At 43.2% G+C, this 23,780-nt stretch overlaps 1 protein-coding gene and 1 long non-coding RNA gene across 6 annotated transcripts in view; one reads left to right on the top strand and one right to left on the bottom strand.

Moving 5' to 3' along the window:
* The window catches only part of CFAP54 (cilia and flagella associated protein 54), a 264,824-nt gene that overhangs the window by 196,493 nt on the left and 44,551 nt on the right, over positions 1 to 23,780 (bottom strand). For all 5 annotated transcript variants that reach the window (XM_053252437.1, XM_053252439.1, XM_053252438.1 and 2 more), the window contains exons 14-18: positions 17,559 to 17,690; positions 10,987 to 11,137; positions 10,277 to 10,338; positions 8,288 to 8,416; positions 6,563 to 6,677 (exon numbers count right to left, since the gene is read on the bottom strand). In XM_053252437.1, coding sequence (XP_053108412.1) covers positions 6,563 to 6,677; positions 8,288 to 8,416; positions 10,277 to 10,338; positions 10,987 to 11,137; positions 17,559 to 17,690 — 589 coding nt within the window. The remainder of the gene's footprint in view (positions 1 to 6,562; positions 6,678 to 8,287; positions 8,417 to 10,276; positions 10,339 to 10,986; positions 11,138 to 17,558; positions 17,691 to 23,780) is intronic.
* On the top strand, positions 14,214 to 23,540 carry LOC128326156 (uncharacterized). The gene is made up of 3 exons (XR_008307871.1): positions 14,214 to 14,457; positions 18,110 to 18,318; positions 22,460 to 23,540. It is a non-coding gene; the product is annotated as an uncharacterized LOC128326156 (long non-coding RNA).

Genomic DNA, 23,780 nt, shown 5'->3' with positions numbered 1-23,780 from the left:
CTATACATCTGGTGGGTACCAGTTTGGATTTTTCATAACTGATTTGGAGGCCTAGATCGTTGAAGAGGATGTTCATGGTGGCGCTTAGTCTCTCAGTTCCTGAATAGCCACTTTGCAGAAAGGGACTTTACAAAGTAAGGTAAGTGCAGCAGGTAAGGTAAGTAAGGTAAGTAAAAGAGCAAGGAGACTGGATGAGTGTTGTGAATGATATCAAAAACTACAGGTGAGCAACCTGTTTATCTTAATGGTGATCCGGTATGATTCACAACACGGGCGAATAGCGAGCTCTCCTTAAAGGAGGAAGATCTGAAGATGTAAAACTAAAGAACTTTTTAAATACAGCCTGCCCAAAACCAGTCTCAGACACAGCACAGATGTCCAGAGTGTAGTGTAAGTTGGAAGACCAAGTGGCTAAGGATGTGCACAGAAATGGCCAGGCCGGTTCAGTTCAAATCCAAACTGGATTCAAACAGATCTGGCCCAGTAAAGTTGCAGTTGAATCGGACCCAGTATGGTTCGACTGCAGGACCAGTTAGAACTGGTTCATGGACCAGTTCAGGGGACTACTCATAAAGGGGAACCCAGTGAGAATTACCCTTTATGAGTAAAGGGGCAGGGGGGCTTCCTAGAGCTAGAGGAAGTGGGAGAAGAGTCAGGGCTGCTTATTTTAATTGGCGGTGGATCCAAACCGGGGCCAGTCAAGTGTGAACTTGTACCAGCACCCCCACCTTTGGGTGGGGGCAGGCCAATTCAAACTCAAAACTACTCAAACCGCCCCAGTTCAAGTTGGACCAAGATTCAAACTGGACCGGTTTGCACACCACTACAAGTATTTCAAAAAAAGCAATGTCGGATAAGTGAACAGCAGAGGTGGCCATGGCCCTGGTGGAATGGACTTTGATGTTGTCCAGAGGTTTAACACAATGCTTGTCATATGATTCTGAATGGCCCAGCTTGTATATGATTCTGAATGGCCCAGCCATTCAGAAAGTCTTTGGGCGGATATAGGTTGGCATGTTTCAGAGAAGTCAGGTACAGGAGGACTTGGTGGGCAGGGGCAGCAATTGGTTTGAAACCCTCCGATTTTGCATAGTTGATGAACCTCTTCCATTTACCAGAATAGTTATGTCTGGTAGAAGCTTTTTGCTAATGCAGCAAGATTTGGTCTAAAAGTTCAGCCTCTAGGCTGTCATGTTCAAAGCTTGGAGGCTGTGATAGAGCACCTGGCCACTGTTCTGGGAGATAAGATCTGGATGCTGGTAGAGGCAACGATGGAGGCACCAAGACAGTCGTAAGAGGAGGGAGGACCACGATTGCCTCAGCCACCACAGTGTGAGTAATATGCATTTTTGTCTCATGCGGTAGGATTTTGATGAGAATACATGACAGAAGAGGGAACAGGGCAAAGAGGTAGAACACATGTGTGGTCCAGGTGATTTGAAAAACATTCCCTGGTACCTTTCACCCACTGCTGCTCTCAAGCAGAAGAGGAAGCACTTTTTATTGCTTTGGGTCACGAAGAGGTTCACTTGGGGAGTCCCACAGTGAAAGAAAAGATTGGACAGGATGACCTGGTTGACCTCCCATTTGTACTGGTAAGAGATTTTTTTTTATTTGCTGAGACTGTCCGCCTACATGTTGTTGGTACCCTTTATGTGAAGGGCCAGTGGGTAGTTTCGATTGTTTATGGACAAATACCAGAGATGAATGGATAAGTTGTAGAGGGATTTTGAAACTGTGCCACCCTGGTGTTTGATGTATGTGATTGCATTTGTGATGTCCAGCAGGACTTAGACTGCCGTGCGGCTCAGATTCAGTAGAAAGGTTTTCAAGGCCAAGACAACAGACAAGAGCTCTAACAACTTTATATGGAGGAACGATTGTTGGTGGTTCCAGAGGCCTTGCATATGGAGCCCTGCACAGTGAGCACTCCACCCTTTCAGGGAGGCATCCATAGTAAGAGTTATGGTGGGAACAGGAGGATGGAACAGGATGCCCATAATTAGGTTTCCTGGTAGAATCCACCAGAGCAGGGAGTCTAGTATGGCTTGTGGCAGTGTTGGCGGAAGAAGTGTACTCATCATTGGAGAAGTGCTTTTCTTGAAGCACTCCACAGTGCTTGTGGAGCAGGTAGCTAGCATGGCAGGAAAAGCTGGACAGACTGGATCCATAAGTGGAGGGGGGGGTGTCCAGTGGGCACTTGATTGATAGGTCAGCAAAGACAGGAGTCAACAGATCTTGAAAGCCGGTGGTAGATTTGAGTCACTTGAGCTTCCAAAGCCAGAATTCTTCATAATCATACGGCAGACAGGGAAGGCATATATAGAGGGTATTTAAATCTCCACAGCCTCCTGATATAACCTGGGTCCAGGGCCCTAGGGAAGTTCCAATAGTCCAGCCATCTGCGGTAAGGAGAGAAATGAAGCCTTTCCTTCCAGGGCTGGGCAGGGATGGACAGCAGTGAGGAGCTGAACATACTGGAGATGCAGATAGTGTCTTAGGAATCTCCAAGGAGTCAGAACTAGCCACATCATCAATGTTGAGACCATGGAGGGAAAAACCCTTAAAAGTGGAGCCAGAAGGGGTCATCATTGGAGAAGCTAGAATGAATTTGATGTCGTGGAAGAGAGGAAAGTCCTTTGACACCAACAGTGTTGAAGGAAATGTGATCTGAAGACAGGTGTCAAGAAAGTAGTCAAAGGAGCGGATGTGTACGTGGCCGGAGCAGGCGTGTACATTAGCCAGAACGACTTTAGTCAAGGTTGGAAGCGGCGGTGACACTGAGGCTTGGATCCTGGCAGAAGCACATTTTGGCATAGGCACAGAGATCAACATTGGGATCAGTGTTGATGTCGAAGCCAGTGTCAAAGGTGGAGCTGTGGAAGCCACCTTGATCACCTCTGGCAAAGAAGAGGGTGAATGTGAGCAGACAGCCTGAGCAACTGATAGGGACAGCATTTTAAAGACATCCAGCGTCATAGCAGGCAATGGTCGATGAGGCTGCTCCAAAAGCAGCAGGTGGCTCAGTGTCCAGGTTGACAGTGTAATGGCCCAGACCACTCATATTGTACCAGAACTCATAGCCCAGTGGGTCAGGCTGAGGCCTGTGTGTCTTTGCCAGCAATTCCATTGAGAGAAACACTGATGCAAGGTCTCACTCAACTCTGAGTGAAACGATTAACTCCTAGGAGACAAGCTGGAAGCTAATCTTTTACTTCCTCTGACAGAATGCTTATCATGTTGATGTCACCTATATTGTTCTGCCTTAGCCAAATGCATTGATTAACTAGCCTCAAACATGTACCCCTTGGCTGTTACTTAAAACATATATTTTTTAGTATCACACACTAAGTAGATGTACACAAGAAGTAATTTAATTGCTGTCTCACACATATAGCTTAGTTTCTTCCTTCTTAAAGAACCCCTTTTGACCTTTTTAATACTCCTTGGAGCAAGAGGAGCCAGGAGCCTGCCTTTTAGGCAAAGACAGACCAACAACTTAAGAAATGCAAATGTTTGGAGAACAAAGGAGCAAATTGCTTCCTGACAACAAAAAGACAGTATGCAGAGGATGCTGCTCTGATCTGGTTTAACAAAGAAACAGTTTTGTCATGAGAGGGAAGTTTTATTATAAGAGATCCAGGACTGAGATTGCTATCTGGAAAGAACTCCTAGTGCAGGTCTATAGGAGCCAGCTGCTATAAAAGGGGGTCTCTGGACATGGCAAATCAGCAAGCTTTGCCAAACCAGCAGATCTTTGCTCAAGAGCGATCCCAGAGTTCAGTGTTCAAGCCGCGAAGCTAGAGCAGGAATTCTTTCCATGGACAGAGACCGTCTGTGACCTCTGCTGAGAGGGTGAAGTCAAGACTATCCAGCCATGGTGATCTCTCTCTCGATCTCTCTCTCGATCTCTCTCTGCCTTGCTCTGAGAATCTGTCACTAGCCTGCCTGACTGCTGGAAGCCTGCATCATTCCCAAGCCCCAGCAATGAACAAGTCCTTTAAAGCCTTCTTCATGAACCTGGTGAGGTGCCTATTCAATGAACAGCTCAGCCTGCTCCCCCTTCCCTCCTCCCTACTAATCACTGCCATCCCTTTCCTAAGCCCTCCCTTCTTTCTTCAATCTCTGTTTCTCTCTAAATGTTTTATTAGGATTTGTTATGACAGCTGTAATTATTGATTGCACACACATGTGATAGCTAGGCACATTGCACTACACCTTGAATCGGAAACATGTTTAGTTTGGATGACCTGTTTGAATTTTATCCTGATGAGCAACTTTCTATAATAAAGCCCCTTGAACTTTCTGAGTGTGTCTTCTTCTATCTCTGTTTGTGCACCCAGATCCAACATAGTCACCATCTCCAAGAACCAATTCAGTTTATGTATGATGTGACTTTCCCTCTTTCCCTCTGAGAATATACAGAGTGCAAAACCAGGTGTAACTCACAACAGTGGCACTGAAGTCTAAGCTGTTGATGTCGAGGCCGAAGATGGAGAAATATTCCAGTGTTTTGAGTAAGAGGGAAAGTCCCCTCCTAATGTTTGCGCTTTTTGTGATGTATATGACTATCTTTAGAGACCTCATGCGGCTTTTTAAAAGTAAAAAGTGGAGGAAGCTCTCAGAGTCAACCCCAACTTTGACAGTGTGGACATCAATGGTGTCAGCGACAACAGAGAGCAGGTCAACGGGCAAAGGGCCTGTTTGTAAAGTGCCGCTTATAAGCACAACTCTCTGCTTTTTTAAGTTTTTCTGGAAAAGGAGAGGCAAATTTTACAGGTGCGGATATTATGATCTTCCCCAAGACAGAACAAAGGTCATGTTTGTTGGAAGAGGGGAAGGTTCTTCAGCAAGAAGAACACTGCTTAAAAGTCTTCCTTGAGTCCATTAGAGGCAAATTCCAAACATTAAACAAAGAGTAGTCAGAGAAAACAGACCGAGGTCAGTATAACTAATAAAGCAAACCATAAATTTTGCCTTTTAGGAATTGAACATAAAGATTGAAAATCGAAGAAAACATTCACGATGGAAGTCACAAAGGAACAGAGAGGCTAAGCGCTCTGGTGCCAAGGATACTGAGCGTGCTCTGCATGCAAAGAGCAGAGCTTCAGAGTGCTACGAAGAGCTTGAAATCCTTCCAATGGGACTATTATGCAGGTGCAAAACCCACGTTGTGAACACCAGATCACCATTAAGATCTGTCCCTCTCTACTCGCCTTAACTAATGAGGCACTCCCATGCTCCTTTAATTAGTTAACAACCTGCAGTTTTCCAAAGTTTCTACATAAACTGTAGCTTCTTGTTAAAATGAAAGTGAACTTTTTCATTTTCCCTTCTCTCATGTGCAGAGAGGGAAGAGGAGGGGTGACCATGCAAGCCCACAGCTCCCTTCAGCTCATTCACACAGTGCTAAACCACCACTAGCAATTTTTTAAAATAAAAAAAAAACACTGAAAGAAACAAAAGTCTTTGAAACAGTTGGGCCGTTCAGGAGGACATGGTATCCTTTCTCCTCATAAAATGTTTTTTTTTTTTCAGAACTAGCACTGTCTGATCTAGGTCCATACTTGGAGAAAAACTGGTCCAGCTGCATCTACTGCTCAGGTGCAAAGAGAGGATTCTTTATTGAAGAATTTACATGCAAATTATGCAGTCGCTTTCCCCATGCCCCTGGTGTCCTCCCCAGTCTCCTTAAGGGAAATCCCACTGTTAGCCCCATGGAATGGACTTTTTGAAGGCCCCTTCATATTTGGTCATGAGAAAGAGCCCCATCAGCGGCAACCTCTTCATAGGCTTTTCAGTCAGGCACTTCCCACTCAAGGAGGTAGATCTGCTGGCTAGTTGTGGTTGGCCATCCTCCAATACCTTGTTGGCTTGCTTGTTGGAAGAGTGGTCTCTTCCTCATTCAAGGCTGATTCTGTCCCACCAGATGGCATCAATTCCTCCACTGAACCCTTGAGCTATGTATATTTTCTAGTTTCTTCCCCCACTCTTGGGTCCAAGAATGCTCACCTGTGATAACCAGTTGAGCCAGGCAGGCATTTTGGAATCAGGAAACAAGAGGGAATGCCTCAAATCTCCAGACTGCACTTGAAGAGCAATCCAGCACGGTAATAGTATACTGGGGGATGCTCAGCCACTAATGACAATTTTGTTTAAAGATTGTTATTTTTGTTCTTGTTGTTGTTGTTGTTGTTAGAGGTCCCAAAAGAGCATGGCTTACATTATTATGATTCACATGCACTATCCAATGGGAGCATGTGGTGCTCATGAAACTATATTATTCATCAATGTTCTAATTTGGTGGAAGAATCTCATTTTCCCAGTAATAAACATTACATTTTGAGAGTTGGGAATATGTAATATATAAACAATGGAAGTATTACATGGATGAAAGTCATCTAGACCCAGCATGATAAATGAGCAAACAGTTAGCATTTATTAAATTATAATGTATAATAATGCTTGATGACTTCTATAATCATAAAGCTAGAAAGGTCTCCTGGGTGAAATTTCTTTACCAAAATAATGCTAAACAGCTTCAATCAGTGTTAATACCTACCTTGTGACAATTTAAGTAGTTTAACAGCTACTCGATGCTGAGTCTGAATAAGTTCAAGATTTAAATCCATAATGAAGTTATTTCCTATTATAAATTTCTCATTGGTGTTCAAATGCTGGCCAAAGGAATAAAGCAAAACTTGGTTTTAAACGTTATCAGTAACTATTCACAATTCTTTTTAAATATTTGTTTTCTTGGTTACTACTAAAACAGACATAATCAGAAAGTAAACATCATATCACAATACCTGAAGGCATATTGTGATATATCAAATTCAACAGAGAACAAAATCAAACAATAATATATACATAATGGCTGACATATTGCCTAATGTCCTTTTTAATTCAACTGGACTAATCTGAGTAATTTTCCTCATGTCAGTCAATACTTCTTTGTTCTTTCTTGTACTAATGAACATTAATAGAGAAGAATGTTTCTTCAAATATTTGGCCATGTCTCCTATTTTAAAAGAACAAATCCCAATTATCTGGGAAGATTTTCTTTCTTCTCTCCCTTCCTTAAACCATAACAAATGAGTAAGCGTCACTATCACTATGTGTTCTCTACCCAAATGCAATTTCAGTTCTTGTCAAAATAACATATTAATATTTTTATGCAATATTTTATAGAACCCAGCAAAATAATCAGAGTATTATTTTGTAGCTATTGCCCATTAACCCCTTAATCACAACTCATATTTCCTTTCAAAAAGAAATAGTTTGACATTTAAAGGTGTCACATAGCTCCATTGCTTTTGCTCAGCTTGGAGTGGTCTTCAAATTGGTTACAAGCCTTAGAATGCACACCTTTTATTCCGCACCTGTTAAAGAATACAAATCTTGATCCACCGTCCAAAATGTCTACTGTAGAGATGTACACGAAACGCGATTTGGCATCTGAATCACAACACATCCCTTTAAAATAGAATGCTTAATTGTCTGCTCCCTGCCAGCTATCATCGCACACTGGCAGCACTCTCCCCCAGCTGCCTCCACACATGCACAGTGGGCATTTGCATGGTCAGCAAATTGCTGACCCTTTGGCATGCAATAATAGCTGGGAGAAGCACCACAATTAAGGAAGTAGCAGTGAGCGGCAGAGGAGCAGGTATAGACTTGCTCTCCTCCATATTAAAGGGGCTGTGTAAGCCCTCCATTTTGTTTTGTTTTGTTGATTTGATTTGATTTATATACCACCCTTCCAAAAATGGCTCAGGGCGGTTTACAAATGGCTCAGGGTAGTTTTAAAGGGATGTGCTGTGATTCGAATGCCAAATTGTGTTTCATGCACATCCCTAGTCTACTGTTACTTCTTGTAACTCATCAACAGTACATCTACAGAAGGACTGCTTTTCCCAGTAGCGAAGAGGGCTGAGTCTTCCCACCCTCTTTGATGGGCAAGGAGAGAAGATCAGCAAGAGACTAACATAGCTGCCTCTTTAGAATCTGAACAGATATTCCTCTGTTCTTGTATACTAAACAGAAAACAATGTCATATCAATCCATGGTGGGAAAGGATTTAAGAAAGAAAGAATAGCTGAAAGATTGGAAAATATCAAGAAAAATGAAGACTGAGCACAAAACTACTTTGAGATGCACCCAGAAGAGAGCTAGGTATGTTCTGGGAAAGAATAAGCCAAGAAACATTCTTAAAGTAAAGAGGAAATTAAAGTTTTATTGTCCGTAACACTTTCTTATTTGTTGAGTATTATTTTAAAGTCCTTACCTTTTTGCAACAGTTATCAAGCACTGATGTTCCATCAGGTAAAAGGGTTATTCGGTGAGCTCGGTTTATTGCGCTAATTGCTCTGTCCAAATACTGATAAGCCAAATGTAACTGTTCTAAGGGACATTTCTGAAAAGAATCCATAAAGTAAAAAGTAATTAATTTTGGTTCTAAGACTCAATCTTAAGAACCACAAACACAGAAAGGCAAATGAGATCCACGAGGAAGGGTTTGGGCTGCCAAACTTCATGTGTTTTAGTTGTTAAATAATCCTGGAACTTCATCCCAAACTCTGATTAGGGGCAGAGCTGCATTCTGAGCAATACAAGCATTTCAGCAGCAGCTGGTTCAGTCTGAAAGAGGGATAAGGAGAAACACCCGCAAGATGAAAGCTAAGTTGAAAGGAAGGAATGGCAATGTCCCTTCCTAAGCTGTTGAGTTTTACAGGCAGAGAATAGTAATTTGCAATCTAACATCCATAGCTCCGATGCAGAGCAACTCTTTTGCAGAATTTTATAAAGCATTAAAATAATTCATTCTACAGTTGCCAGTTGTTTCCAAATTTATCACAAATTTGTTGACAAACTAAAAACTAGTCAATGAGGTTGTTCACATCTACCTTCCCCCAGACGATCGACGCCTCTTTGGGGCTCTATTGCTCACTTGCTCAAACGACTGATGTGGTGGCAGATGCCCAAACTGGGATTGGGAGGAAGAAGTCCTCCCGCATCCCACAATACACGGTGTGGGAAGCAGAGAGGCAGCCCTCATCAACTACGTAGGGAGGCTGGCGGCAACCCATCTGCAACCGCCACAGCCCCCTGGCCCCGCCCCCCATATCTGACATCAGACGCAGGTGTCTGGCTAGCCACACCCTGCATTTGACGTCAGACGCTGGCGACAAAGTCTCCCTCCCAAACGGGGCCACGCGGCCCCGTTTAGAAAGGAGACCAGCCTGTGCTGCTTTGGGCAGCATGGGCCAGAGCAACTCTCCCTACGTTAAAGGCAGGGAGAGCTGTTCCAACCATGCTGTCAATGCAGCGCAGGCCGATCTCTCTCCTAAATGGGGCCGCGCAACCCCATCTGGGAGGGAGATTGATTGGCACCGCTGTGTTAGCGGCGAGACCAGGAGCAGCTCTCTCTGCCTTTAAGGCAGGAGGAGTAACTCCAGCCGCACTGCCAACGCAGCATGGGCTGATTTCGGCTCCAAACGTTGCCATGCGGCTCCGTTTGGGACCAAAATAACACCCCCTGCGTCTGACGTCAGTGGGGTGTCTCGGGCCACGCTCACGGCCCCTGATTGGTGGTGGCCTGGGTTCTTTGAACCTGTTCGCTCAATGGTGGCTCCACCCCTGGCTCTCGCCACTTCAGCATGTCTCCTCTCCCTGGCCATGCTGCACTTTGGGACTCTATTTCCAGAGCTTTGGTGCTGCAGACGTCCAGAAAGTGAAGTAGGAGGGACTCCTCTTTCCTTCCTACTTCACTTTTTGCCTGGGCAGGGGATATGGGCTACCCAGGTCTGCAGGAGCTGCATCGAGAGGCCTCCCAGTCTCCCAGACAACACAGGCTGCTTGGGTAAATTCTTTCCTACCCAAGCAGTTCGTGTTGTGTGAATTGGCTCAATATTTGCTGAAATTGTATACACAAGGACACTATTTCCAGACCATCCATTAAGCAAATAATTCACACCCTGCTACTCTTTATTCCTAGCTTTTCCTTGTTTCATGGACAACCTTTGGCTAAACATGGGCATAGCAAATTAATTCATGCTGGGATGCTGTGGAACTCAGAAATAGTGTGTTTTGTCCTCTATATGTCTTTTGTTTTCTATCATACAGAAACAAATAAAGTAGCAGTTTTCATTGTCATAACCATTTCCATGTGTGTTGCCTATATTCAAAATACATACATACGTACATACATACATACATGTATATAGACAGGTATAGATATAGATATATGAAATATAAACAGAAAACAAAACTATACCTGTATTAATGAAGGCATATCATCAATAAAGAATTCTGAAGTGGCTGCAGTGTCAATTCTTTCTATTAGTATTACAGAAGAAAAAACAAATCAAAAAGTAAATACTGTACAAAAATAAATATGATTGTCCATAAATTGACAATGATGTCCTCTAGTTCTTTATCAAAATCAAAAATCTTTATCAGCAGCTAAGGACAATCAGCTCAAAACTTGCAGGTTGTGTGTCAGTAATTGTGATTCCATCCTACTTTTCATGCAGGTGAATGCTGAACAGATTACAGATGCAGAGAACCACTTCCACTTATTCATTTTCCTTGATATTTAACTGAAAAATCAGAGAGTATTATGGCTTGGATCCCAACTTACTGCTGCATTCATAAAAGCAGCTTCTGTGATTAGAAGAGAGTTCAACTCAAGCGAAGACCTTTTCCATGAACACAACTCTTTTTCAGAGGTAAAACTGGAGCGTCCAAGCCTAAGTTTTGAAAAACTAGAAAATTTCCACTAAAACATGAAGCACTAACTGCATAATCTTACACTCCACCCAAAGCAGATGTAATACCATGCCGTCGAACACAATACTGCACATTTCTTTATGAAGGAATCTCTTATTCTCTAAAACTTAACTTTAGAGATCAGAGACGGAGAGTTTAATAAGCCATCATCAGGTGTCTTCCTAAACACAACCAATGTTTTCTTAAACAGTTTACCTGGTATATTTCGAGATTTCACTGTGAATTCTACAATATTCTCCATCACTGCAGTTAGTCGTAATACAACTTCAGCCATTACCACTGCATTAGTGTCTCCAAGATTTATAGTGTGAATTACTTCATTAACTATATAAAGTATATTAATCCACTAAAGAGGGGGGAAAGCAACAACAAATACTTTGTTATAACATTCATATATATTATTGTGCACAGAGATATAAGACAAATAACATAAATACAATATGTATTTACTGAGTGACATCATCAATGAAAGCGGTTTGTTACATTCTAAATTCCACATTGCTGTGGAGCCATTAGTAGGGGTGTGCGAGCCGGCCATTTGGGTTCAGCCGGACCCGGTCTTGCCCAGCCATCGAGCCAGACAAGCCAGCTCGGGGGGTGTGTGGTATTCTTACAAAGGGGAATGTATCCCTTTACAAGTAAAGGAGGATTCCCTAGCCTAAAGGGGGGAGGCAGCAAAAGGAGAATATTTACCTTTAGTTTTCCTCTGGCGGGTATGGCAGAGATGGTGCAGTGGCACAAATGGCCTTTGCACACATGTAGAGATCATGAAAAGGGCCTCTGCACGTGCACAGAGACCTGAACCAGGCCATAGCTGGACCAGCCTGTCATTTGGGAGGCCAGTGAGGGAATTGGAGGAGCCCTCGCCACCATCTCCAATGTCGCTGCTGCTGCCTCCATCCCTGCCAGTGGGAAACTAAAAGTTAATATTCCCCATTTGCTGCCACCCCCTTCTTAGGCTAAGGAATCCTCCTTTACTTGTAAAAGGGAATCCTGGCCAGATTCCCCTTTACAAGTATCCCTCCCGAGCTGGCCCATGAGCCAGTTCTTCGAACTGGGCGTGGTCCGGTTCAAACTCGGACCGCCTGAACCAGGCTGGCTTAATACAAGCCAGCATGCACATCCCTAGCCATTAGGTCTGTCAGTATGCTCTGGTCAGCATTCAGACCTCACAACAACCTGGGCTGCTCCCGACTAAAGATGTGAAAGCCTGGGAAAATCCTGGAGGAAAACAGCCCCCCCCCTTTTTTTCTGGAAAAAAGTTTTTTCAAGATAAAAAGGGGGAGAACTGGTTTTCCAAGAAGGCCCCCCTGGCCTTCACAACTCTACTCTCCACCCCACAAACTAAGAAGTCTAGAGTTTTTATTTTTCCTTAAGTTATCCCTACCTTAGCCTAGGCCAACTGGGAGATTTGAGACAGGGCTTAAATTCTCCATCCAAGCAGATTATCAAAGTAATACTAGAGGGACTTTAGGTGGCAGAGCTGCCTCTCTGTCTCCACGTGATGTCATTGCCTCTGCTTGAGGCCTGGTAAGGCAACATAAGAGTTGGCACTGGCCACAAGAAGCACCATTCCCCCTCCCAGGCCCACAGCAGGTTTAGGATGAAAGAGAAATTGGCTTCTAACTTCACCTCTCCTAAAGCAGGGGTTTGTTGGTTTGTTTTTGGCTTTTGGTGAGTAGAAATTAGATGTTAAATGTCCAAGAACAATGTTAACCAGTTTCTAAATTTGAGGTGTGATCATGTGATTTGGATTTGTTCTAGGGCCAAAAATCCCCACAGCAGCTTGCATGCAGCATATGCTGGCAAGAAAAACAAACAATGCATTCCTACTGTGTCTGCAAAACTAGCTCTCTGGATTGTGGCCAATATAAGTAAGATAGAAAAGGGAAAAGAAGCAACACAGATTATTTCTGAAATGGGGCTTCTTTCTTTTACTCATAGCATGGTCCCAAAGCTTCACAAGTCCCCTAGCTCCCATTCTCATTTAATGGAAGAAGGGAAAGAAAAAGCACAAATCCCTTGTGCTTAATCTTTTCTTGCTCCTATGAACCAACTCTTCTTTGCACTTGTCTGCTTCTCCTTTCTTAATTTTTGCAAATACTGTTAATTCAGAGGCATATCTAGGGAAAATAGCACCTAGGGAAAACACTGAAAGTGCGCCCCCTTTCCAAACATCTGACACCCATCTTTCAGATAACTTTACCATAATATCAGCTCAAAAATACAAGTCAAGCTCGTTAATCTTTTAATATTTCAAAATATACTTAGCAGTGGATGTAGCCAGACCAAAAAATGCTGGAAAACTACAAATTTCAGTATTCTGGGGCTCATGAAATACCCAGATACTATGTGGAAGTGTACTTAGAAAACTAAACAGAAGTTCCTGTCTAATTCTCTACTATGCATTGTAGCATCACCATTACATAAGTTTTAAAAATAAATGGAGAATTTGACTTTTCCCAGATACTCTGAAAATAATTAAAGGATATGCAGAGTAAATTGTGTCAATGCTTGGAATATATTCTAGTATTTCAGAAAGACAGTTAAAATGAGAGAGAGAGAGCAAGAAACTCCCAATGGGCCTTAATACTAAGGATTTCACACTGATTCGAAGACAAACTCACCATTAATAGCCATATTATTAAGACATCACATTTAACTCACTTATCACAAGCAGCAAAGTAAGAGCAAATGAATACAATCCTAGCTCATAAGCTTCAGCTCAGTATTCACAAACCCTGATTCTCTGTGCATAGTGCCAATCTAAATATGTGTACAGTGACTTATATTATTATTATTTTTTTTTTTTTAAACAAACTACCTGTAGCCCTTTCAGAGGCTTCCTAAAGGCCATCGAGGGGGAGGTCTGCAAAGGTTCACCCTCCCCCTGCTGGCTTCTAGGGCCTCGCAGGGACCATTTGAGCATGTGTGGTGGCCATTTTTAAAAATATTTTTTTTTAAAATGGCTGCTGAAAACAAAATGGCCGCTGTGCATGCTCAAATGGCCTCTGTGAGGCCCTAGAAGCCAGCAGGGGGAGGGGGAACTTTTGCAGACCTCCCCTCACAGAGGCCATTTGAGCATGCACAGCGGCCATTTTGTTTTTGGTGGCCATTTTTTAGAAAAATTAATTTTTAAAAATGGTGCCCCCCTTCAAGTGGTGCCCAGGGCATGTGCCCTGCCTGCTCCATCCTAGATACGCCCCTGTGTGAATTGGAATGATTGAGCTGTGATGAAATGGGAGTTTGTGTTGTTCATTTTTCTGTTTTTATATGGGTTAAAGTTATACTGGAAGTTTTGTACTGAAGGTAATAGAGGTAGCAAAAGCTCTGTGGGGATTGGGCAGTGGGGATTCCGTATGCAGATGGGGTGAGAGGGAGACTGTGACAGTTTGTCAGTTAGAGTTAGCATGGTTCTGTTAAAGGTTGGAAGATGTGCTGGATTGTAGCTCTGCCAGGGCGGGTTCTTTTTATGTTCAAACAAGAATAAATCTTTGGTGGTGGTTGTTTATCCTCAGTGGCATTGTTTTCATGTGAGGAGAGAAAGACTGTGGTGTCAAGGTGGCACAGCAGCACTCTGAGATGCTTGAGGGCTCAGGGTGAGACTTGAGAGCCACAATTTCCCTCAAGTAGTGGCAGTGACTAAAAACATCTCAAAACCTCAAGGTGAGACGTCATTCATAGAGGCTATAGCAGTGGGATACAATGTAATTGACAGAGAAATAAGGCAAGGATTTGATATAGTGAGGAACTTGGGTCAACTGAAGCCTAAGGAGACAAAGCCAAATATTTTAGTTTGAGTGGCCTCTGCAGAGTCATGGCAGCAAGGATATAGCGCACATGAACCAGACTGAGCTTATTGGATTGTGTTAGGCTTTAGGACTACCAAGTGAGGGCCTAGACATCAGAGAAAAGAATTGCAATAGGCTCTGGTAGTGAAGAGCCCAGTGTACCTGTGGGATGGGGTCAACCAAGACCAGAGTATATACAGGTGTAGAAAGAGTAGAACCAGTTGAAAGAACTCTGTGAGACAGGGGAAGATAGAGAAGAGAGACTGAAGATGGAGTTGCAGAACAGGAGAGCACAGTGCTAGCTGGAAGAAAAGAAGATGAAGACAGGAGAAGAAAAGCAGAATATGAATGAAGAGAAGCTGAGAATGGAGTCAGGGGACAGAAAAGCACAGTGCAAGTTGAAAGAGGAGTGGATGACCCGAGAGGAAGGTGTTGCAATTAAAAAAGTTTCAGAAGCCAGCAAATATTACCCTTTAATATTTTACTCCTTACACTGACCCCCAGGTGTTCTTGTCCAACTTTGAAAGAGCAGTAGAGAAGTCCACCAGAAGATGATATGAAATTTATTCCCAGCTTGGTTAAGGGAGACTTGGTAGAAGTGTATGATAGTATGCCTCAGTAGGCTGCTGTTACATATGTTGAATATAAGGAGGCTGTATACAGAAGCTTTAGACTGGGACCTGAGCTTTTTAAGAAGAGAGCCTTGAAACCCCAGGAAAAGATATTATGGGGTATTTGGGGCAATGTTGGTGGATTTACTAAAAAAGTGGGTTGAGGGAGCACGGGAGCAGATACCTGGGGAAAGTTTGTTAATTTGGTGTGCCTAGACCAACTTTATTTTCAGGTTCCCAGGGAGATTAAGTTATGGGTTAAAGACTGAAATCCAAGGAATATATTCCAAGCAGCTGAACTGGCAGAGCAATATGTGTTAAAAAGGCAAGACTTTATGGCAGAGACTTCCTTGTTGGAAAAAGGAAATAAACCGGCATCAGATTCAGTGACAAGACAGTCTTCTTCAAAGATGGGAACAGGTGCCAGAGAGTCACTTGACTCAGGGGGTTCCATTGGGGTGAACACATTCCCAGAGAGGGAGATAATCTGTAATTGTTGTGGGTGTTGGGACACCTTACAGCGAACTAAGTGACCCCATTTGTGAGATGATTCAGCCAGCACTAGGTTTCCAGCCTGGCTGGGAACAAATCTCTCTGACATTTAAGGCAGGGAAAGATGCTCCCAACCAGGATGGAAACCCAGCACTGGCTGAAGTGCCTTGCAAATGGGGTCACGCGGCCCTGTTTCCACATATGGCCATGCCCCCTGCATCGGACGTCAGACGCAAGGGGTGCAGCTAGGTTGGAAGGGGCAGCTCCATAGGGAGTGGTGGCCGAGTTCTTTGGACCTGTCCACACAATGGTAGCTCTGCCCCTGATGTGAACCAAACAGGGACTCTGAGGGAGCTCTCTGTCTCCATCTGCAGACTGGCAAAAACTTCTGATACTTTAGTGGTAGCACAAAGGAAAGCTGAAGGGTAGAATCCAGCATCCTGTTTCACACAGTGGCCCACCAAATGCCACTGGAAGCCTACAGGCAGGAGTTGGAAGCATGCCCTCTCTCCTGCTGTTACTCCCTTGCAACTGGTACTCAGAGGCATCATGCCTCTGAGGCTGGAGGTGGTCTATAGCCCTCCGACTAGCAGCCATTGATAGACCTCTCTTCCATGAAGTTATACAAAACCCTCTTAAAGCCATTCAGGTTGTTGACTGTTACCACATCTTGTGGCAGAGAATTCCACAAGGTGATTATGCATTGTGTGAAAAAATACTTCCATTTGTTGTCCTAGATTTCCTGGCAATCCATTTCATGGGATGACCCCTGGTTCTAGTGTTATGGTAGAGGGAGAAGAATTTCTCTCTATCCACTTTCTCCACACCATGCATGATTTCATAGACCTCTATCATATCTCCCCGCAGTCATCTTTTTTCTAAACTAAATAGCCCCAGGTGTTATAGCCTTGCCTCATAAGAAAGGTGCTCTAGGTCTCTGATCATCTTGGTTGCCCTCTTCTACACCTTTTCCAATTCTACAATGTCCTTTTTTAGATGTTGTGACCAGAATTGTACACAGTACTCCAGGTGTGGCTGCACCATAGTTTTGTATAAGGGCATTATAATATTAGCAGTTTTGTTTTCAATCCCCTTCTTAATTCCAATTCCCTAGCATGGAATTGGCCTTTTTCACAGCTGCCACAAATTGAGTCTATACTTTCAGTGAGCTGTCCACCACGACCCCAAGATCTCTCTCCTGGTCAGTCACCGACAGCTCAGATCCCATCAACATATACTTAGTTGGGGTTTTCGTCCCAATGTGCATCACTTTACACTTGCCAACATTGAACCGCATTTGCCATTTTGTTGCCCACTCACCAAGTTTGGAGAGATCCTTTTGGAGCTCCTCACAATCTGTTATGGATTTTACTACCCAAAAGAGTTTGGTATCATCTGCAAATTTGGCCACCTCACTGTTTACCCCTACTTCTAGATAATTTATGAATAAATTAAAAAGCACCGGTCTCAGTACAGATCCCTGAGGGGTCCCACATCTTACTTCCCTCCATTGTGAAAACTCTCCATTTATCCCTATCCTCTGTTTCCTGTCCTTCTACCAGTTAGCAATCCACATATGTACTTGTCCCCTTATCCCATGACTGCTAAGTTTTCTCAGGAGTCTTTGATGAGGAACGTTGTCACATAGTTATTGTGTGTGCGCAGAGTGTCTTCTTGATACTATAACTGTGACAGCTCAAAGTAATAGTCACAATCTAAAAATGTATGGATCTTAGCAACTAGTAACTATTGATAATGAGCAGGCAGTGTTAATGTAAAATTGACATTGCATCCAATGACCACAGAGTTTGTAGTTAGGCAAGCATACCATAGGCAATATTACCTCACTCACAATAAGTTTATGGTGAATTACCTTGAATGTTTGGTATTTAAGACTGTGCTTTAAGAAGTTGGTTCCGCTCATTTGGATTCTCTGAATTCCGACTTTACACCTTTGCCACAAAAACATTGTTGCATCTATTACCATTTCTCTATCTGGCAAAACCTAAGGGAAAAAGTGTTTTCAATAATTTCATAAACAGGTTGTGGTTGATTGGTTTTGGCAATAGTTATCAGCATATATTTTAGCATATTAGTGCTCTTAATCTGACTCTTGCATTGCCTTAGTGGTGTGGTTGCCTCTTAGGCATAGCTGTATTTCACACTGCTCTGGTAATATTCGAAATAGGAAGATCCCAGAACATGATTATTTCTCATGCCAGCACTGCTTCTCCCTAGAGGGGAACTCTGCTCCCAAATGCTTCTTCCCATTTGCCAGTTAACAAAAGGAAAAAAATAGCCACAAGTTGAATGCATCCCTTCAACATCAATTTTACATTTCTCCTGCTTCTAATTGACAATCTGTGATTATGGGTCTCCTTCAGCTACAATGATAAAAATGTTTATGTGTTTGTTATTTTACAGGAAAAACAGGTTGCTTACCTATAACTGATGATCTGGAAGCAATCAATTGCCATTCATAATACTGGGTTCTGTGCCTGTACAGGACCATTCGGGTGGAAGTCAATAGCTCCTTCTGGTGCCCAGAACCACCCCGTGCATGTGCTGCACATCTGTCATTTTCTGAGCTTTGGCACCATTTTACTTTAGTTCTTTGAAGACCATTAATCAAGGTGAGCAGTGTTGAGCAAGGCAAATGCTGTTGGTTTTTTAAGATGTTAGACAGTAACCCACTAAGAACCTTGCTTATTGCAGCAGGGTGGATGGGAGGGTCTTACGAATGACAACAGATCACTTCCAGATAATCAGTTCCACTGCCACAAATCTGTTGCCAGATCTGGCTTATTTTAAGCCAAATTTTGGGTTGCGGCCCATTTGACCCACGAGTATACCCCTTAGGTTCTGGCAACAACTTCCAGGTAAGAACCCTGTTTATCTGGATTGTGATCCACTGACATTCATAATACTGGGTGACTAATGTGCTGTCAGTCAGGTGGGGGGGGGAAGCATGCTATGGAAGCACCCTCTTAAGAACACTCCTCCCAAAATCTGCCTCCTCTGCAGAGCGAGGATCCAGAGCATAGTGTTTTACAAATGTCTGTTCAGACAACCAAGTGGCCGCTACGCTTTTAACTTTATACCAGAGAGATGTGCAGCAGAAGTTGCATATGCCCTTGCTTTAATAGTTTTAGGTGGTTCCACCTTTTGACATTCCTAAGTCATAGGAACATAGGAAGCTGCCATATACTGAGTCAGACCATTGGTCTATCTAGCTCAGTATTGTCCTCACAGGCAGCGGCTTCTCCAAGGTTGCAGGCAGGAATCTCTCTCAGCCCTATCTTGGAGAAGCCAGGGAGGGAACTTGGAGCCTAGATGCTCTTCCCAGAGCAGCTCCATCCCCTGAGGGGAATATCTTACAGTGCTCACACTTCTAGTCTCCCTTTCAAAGACAACCAGGGCAGACCCTGCTTAGCTAAGGGAACAAGTTATGCTTGCTACCACAATACCAACTCTCCTCTGAGTCAAATAGATAAGTTCTACAAGTTCTACACAGTGTGAAAGCATCTGTCTAGAGATAGGGAGGCCTTTTATCTTTCCTTTGTATGCCACAAACATGCATTTAGACTTTCTAAATGTATGTGTCATTTTCAGGGGGGGAAGAGAAAAGATCTTCGCACATATAAATAATGTAAAGATCTCTCTAACGCTCAGTCCAGATTTCTGAAAAGGGTAGGTAGTATTATGTCCTGGTTCAAGAGGAAATCGGTCACAACCTTTGGTGTAAAGGGCAGGTCCAGTCTGAGCACTAACATTTCTGGGTAAAATGTAAATGGGACATCAGTGTGTAAAACCTTGAGTTCACTTACTCGTCTACCTGTGGGTAAAGCCACTAGAAAGGCAGTCTTTAGAGTCACTAGTTTAACTGAAGCAGTCGCATCAGTTCAAATGGTGTCTCAGTCAATGCTGCCAGAACTAAGGACATACTCCATTGTTCAACAGCTGCACATATAGGAGAGTATAAATTATGCATGCCCTTCATGAATCTTTTGGAATCAAGATGAGAGAGGGGAAAAACAGTCTTATCATTCCAGCCTGAACGATGCACTGAAATTTCAGCAAGGTAAACTTGAATGGATATGTTTGCTATACCTTTAGTTTTAAGATCAGTGAGATATAGAAGCACCTCATGGATGGAGGCTGTGTGAGGCTGAAATCCTTTTTTGCTGCATACTCACTGAAGCGTTTCCATTTGCAGTTAGAGCTATGTTAAATGGAGGCTCTCCTATCATTCAGAAGAATTTCATTTAGTAGCCTATCTGCCATGCTGTCAGACGTAAGGTGTGCAAGTCTGGGTGTAGCAGCAGACCCTTTTCTTGAAACAATAGATCTGGATGTTGTGGTAGCCTCCTGTATGCTCCCTTCATAGTTTGAGTAGCTGAGGAAACCATGGTTGGTGTAGCCACCATGGGGCTACCAGAAAGCACTTGACAGAGTCTTGCAGAATCTTGGCAACTACTCTGTTCAGGAGTGGATAAGGAGGAAAAGGTATAGGAAGCTGTGAGTCTAACTGTATTGAAATGCATTGAAGATGGCGGAAAGGTACCGAGAATTTAGTTCCTATTCGTGTTGTCACAGATGCACCTGCATTCTGCTGAGCTGGTCAACTGACATTTTATCTACTCCCTTTATGTGGATTGCTATTAAGTATATGTTATGTGTTATGCACCAGTTCCAAATTTGGAGGTGTAGGGAACACAGGGAGTGAGACACAGTTCCGCCCTGCTGATTGATATAGGTAATTGTGGTCGTGTTGTCTAGTTGTACTTGGATCACCTGACCCTGCAGATTCTGTTGGAAAGACTTGAGTGCATGGTAGACTCAAGACAGCAACTCGAGAAAATTGATGTGCAAAAGACACTGTTGTTCAGACCATAGACCCTGAGCTTAGAGAGAGCCTGAGTGAACTCCCCAGTCTTGGAGAGAGGAATCAGTGGTGACCCTTGGTGTTGGAGTCTTGAAAGGAATCCCCTCTCACATGTTGGCCTCCATGGTCCACCACTTGAGATATGTCATGAAAAATTCTGGAACAGTTAACAACCTGAACAGATTGTCCACATTTGGGCAGAAAGCAGACAGATACCATAGCCACAGTTTCCACATTCAAAGGTGCACAAATTGAACAGTTGAAGTGCAGGATGCCATAAGACCAAATAACCTCTGAATGGTGTGTGCCTTCTGAACTAGATTTGCCCAAATCGAGTGGATCAGCTCTGAGATCCACTGGCAAAGTATTAAAGGTAGAAATGCTTTCTGAGCATCCGCATCAAGCACTGCACCGATGTAGTCTACTCTCTTGGCTGGGGTTAAGTGAGACGTCTTCCAGTTTACCTGGATCCCTAAATCCTTGAGAAGTTGGAGTACAAACCAGATCTGAGAATGTAACTCATTTGCGCTTTTTCCCATCAGAAGCCAGTTGTCCAGAAATGGAAATAGTGTCACTCCCAGTGTGCACAGATGCACCACTATCACAGCCATGCTCTTGGTAAGCACACTTGGTGCTGTTGCTAACCCTAAGGGGAGCACATTGTATTGGTAAACTGTGCTCCTGACAGCAAAGCCGTAAATACTTTATGTGATTGTCCTGGATTCCGATGTGGAAATAAGCATAAACAGTCACTGGGAGGTACTGTGCTGGGGGTAGATAGAGCCAGCTACTCTCCCCCTGCTAAATAAAGAAAATCACCACATTTAAAAGGTGCCTCCTTGCCCAGTTAGCAGGATCCCTGGGTATTGATGGTCTGCGATCTCTCAGCATTATTGGGGACTGCTGTTGAGTTAGAGTTGCAGCTGGAGACAGTGACAATGCATGTGGTCTAGCAATCGGTGTTGTCGGTATCGTGTACAATGCCGGGACTGGGATAGATGCAGTTACCGCTGTCGATATTGGTGGAGTTGTTGGACTGCCCAAAGGGGATAGACTTGACATAGTAGGCAGTTCTGCTGGTACTGACTACATCACAGTTGATGATTTGGAGCTTTTGTCCCTATGTTTTTAAAGAGCTGGCTCACTTTTTCTTGTGTTTATGCCGAAGGGGTTCCTTTGACAGTGGCACAGGGACTTAAAACACCAGGTCTGCTTTCAAGGTAGAAGCTCCCAATGTTGAGGGTTTAGACTGCATTTGAATAGCAGCCCTCCACACCAATCTTGAAATTGATAGTGATGTTTTAGGGGAGGAAGGCATCAGAGCAGGGGCATAGCTATAATTGAACGAAAGGGTTCAAAGAACATGGGCCACCAGCTCATGAGGACCCTCTAGCTCCATCCCTCCCTATTTTCTTCATTGTTTCCCTCACTCTGGGGGGCAGCTCAAGAGAGGGATGAACACGGGCTCCCTCTCCCCTAGCTACGCCACTGCATCAGAGCGGCTGGTTTTAAGGCTTCCTCATACAAAGCAGCCTGTAAATGCAGAGCCTGATTTTTTCAGGTCTAATGGAGAATTAAAGGCAGATCTTGCACGTGCTTGTGTTACGTTTATCACCCAAGCAGAACAGGCAAAGACCGTGACCATCAGTAGAAGGGAGCTTACCCATGCAGCTCTCGTACCTTTTAAAGGTTTTTTTTTTTTGCAGTCTATGGAAACATAAAGTTAGATATTGTAGTCCAAAAGGAATCGTCAAACAGTCCAATGTCAAAGACGAAAATATCAAAAATTATGTAATGCCAACATTCGTCATGATTTTAGAATAAGCCAGAAACAATCCAAAGTCAAGTACATAATAAAATGTAACTGAGAATTGCTTTTGTTTTCACAGGAAAATAATTCTGAGGAGTTACACCACTGAGATACAAACGCTGTGGTGGTCAGAAAGGAACTGAAATAAAATGGCACCAAACCATCGACAATAGCGTACAGTACATGCAGCACATGCACAGGCGGTTCTGGGCACCACAAGGAGCTATTGAAATCCACCCAAATGGTCCCATGCAGGTGCAGAACCCAGTATTAATGTATACCAATGGATCACAATCCAGATCACTAAGTATTTCTATGTCAAGAATTTGCATTCCAGGAAAATCAAATGACTTTTAAGATGCTCCAGGACCACCTGAAATTAACAACACCCTTCTCTAGAAAAACTAGCACAGTCACAGTAATGGCTGCTACTACGCTGTTTCTGAGGGCAGGTCCAAGATTCAGGTCCAAGACACTAAGATTCATTGCCATCCATCATTTTGTCTCTAGGAAGCCAGGAAAAAACAGGAGGAGCCATTTTGTGGCTCATTTCGGGGGTGGGATCGGACTTGCCCCCATGATTTTTCACGGTTTGTTGGGGGGTACATTCCTGAGCACATGGAGGACCAGTAGAGCATGCCTGAGTAAGTTCTGGCCCATTTTTGGGTCGTTTGGCAGCTGTAAACATTTTTCCTTCCACCTTGGCATCTAACCCCTCTTTCCCCATAGACCTAATACCTCATTACTCACAGTTCCATTACTCGCAGTAGTAGACGAGGAACGGAACCCCCGCAAGCAACAAGGTTCTCCTGTATATGTTTTTCCTGCTTTTCAAAGCACTAATAAAAAGATTATATTAAACTTAGTGGGTTCAGGCAGCTTACCACATTTTCATCATTAACACATAATATTGTTGGGATTTATATGTAAATACATTGTCTTTGTTCTTGCCACTGAGGTATTTTATGTATAACTGTGTATAGGCTTGGTGTGGAGTTTAGAATGTTCGTGCGAATCATCAGTTCTGTAGACTGATTGTTCAATTTGTATTTTTTTACTGAATGCTTGAGACTTATTTTTCTGTTAGGATGATCTTTCAGCTCAGAGTAGGACTAATTTTTTAAATTTATTTATTTATTTAACTAACATATTTTTATACCGCCCCAAACTTGCATCTCTGGGCAGTTTACAACAAGAAAAAACAAAGGTAAAACGTTAGTTAAAAACAAAAACAAGAAATTTAAAAGAGAACAATTTTAAAAGAATTTAAAAACAATATTCTAAAAACAACATTAAAACAATTAAAACAATATCAGTTAAAAGCCTGGGTGATTTGGTAATAGTTAAGTAGTAAACCTTAGAAACTTTGTTCAATAAACTTAACAAGGCTTAGTTTCTGC

This window comes from Hemicordylus capensis, chromosome 5 (assembly GCF_027244095.1).
Source record: "Hemicordylus capensis ecotype Gifberg chromosome 5, rHemCap1.1.pri, whole genome shotgun sequence".
Classification (NCBI taxonomy): Eukaryota; Metazoa; Chordata; class Lepidosauria; order Squamata; family Cordylidae; genus Hemicordylus; species Hemicordylus capensis.
The sequence above is the reverse complement of the archived record's forward strand: the minus strand, read 5'-3'. Positions and strand labels throughout refer to the sequence as shown.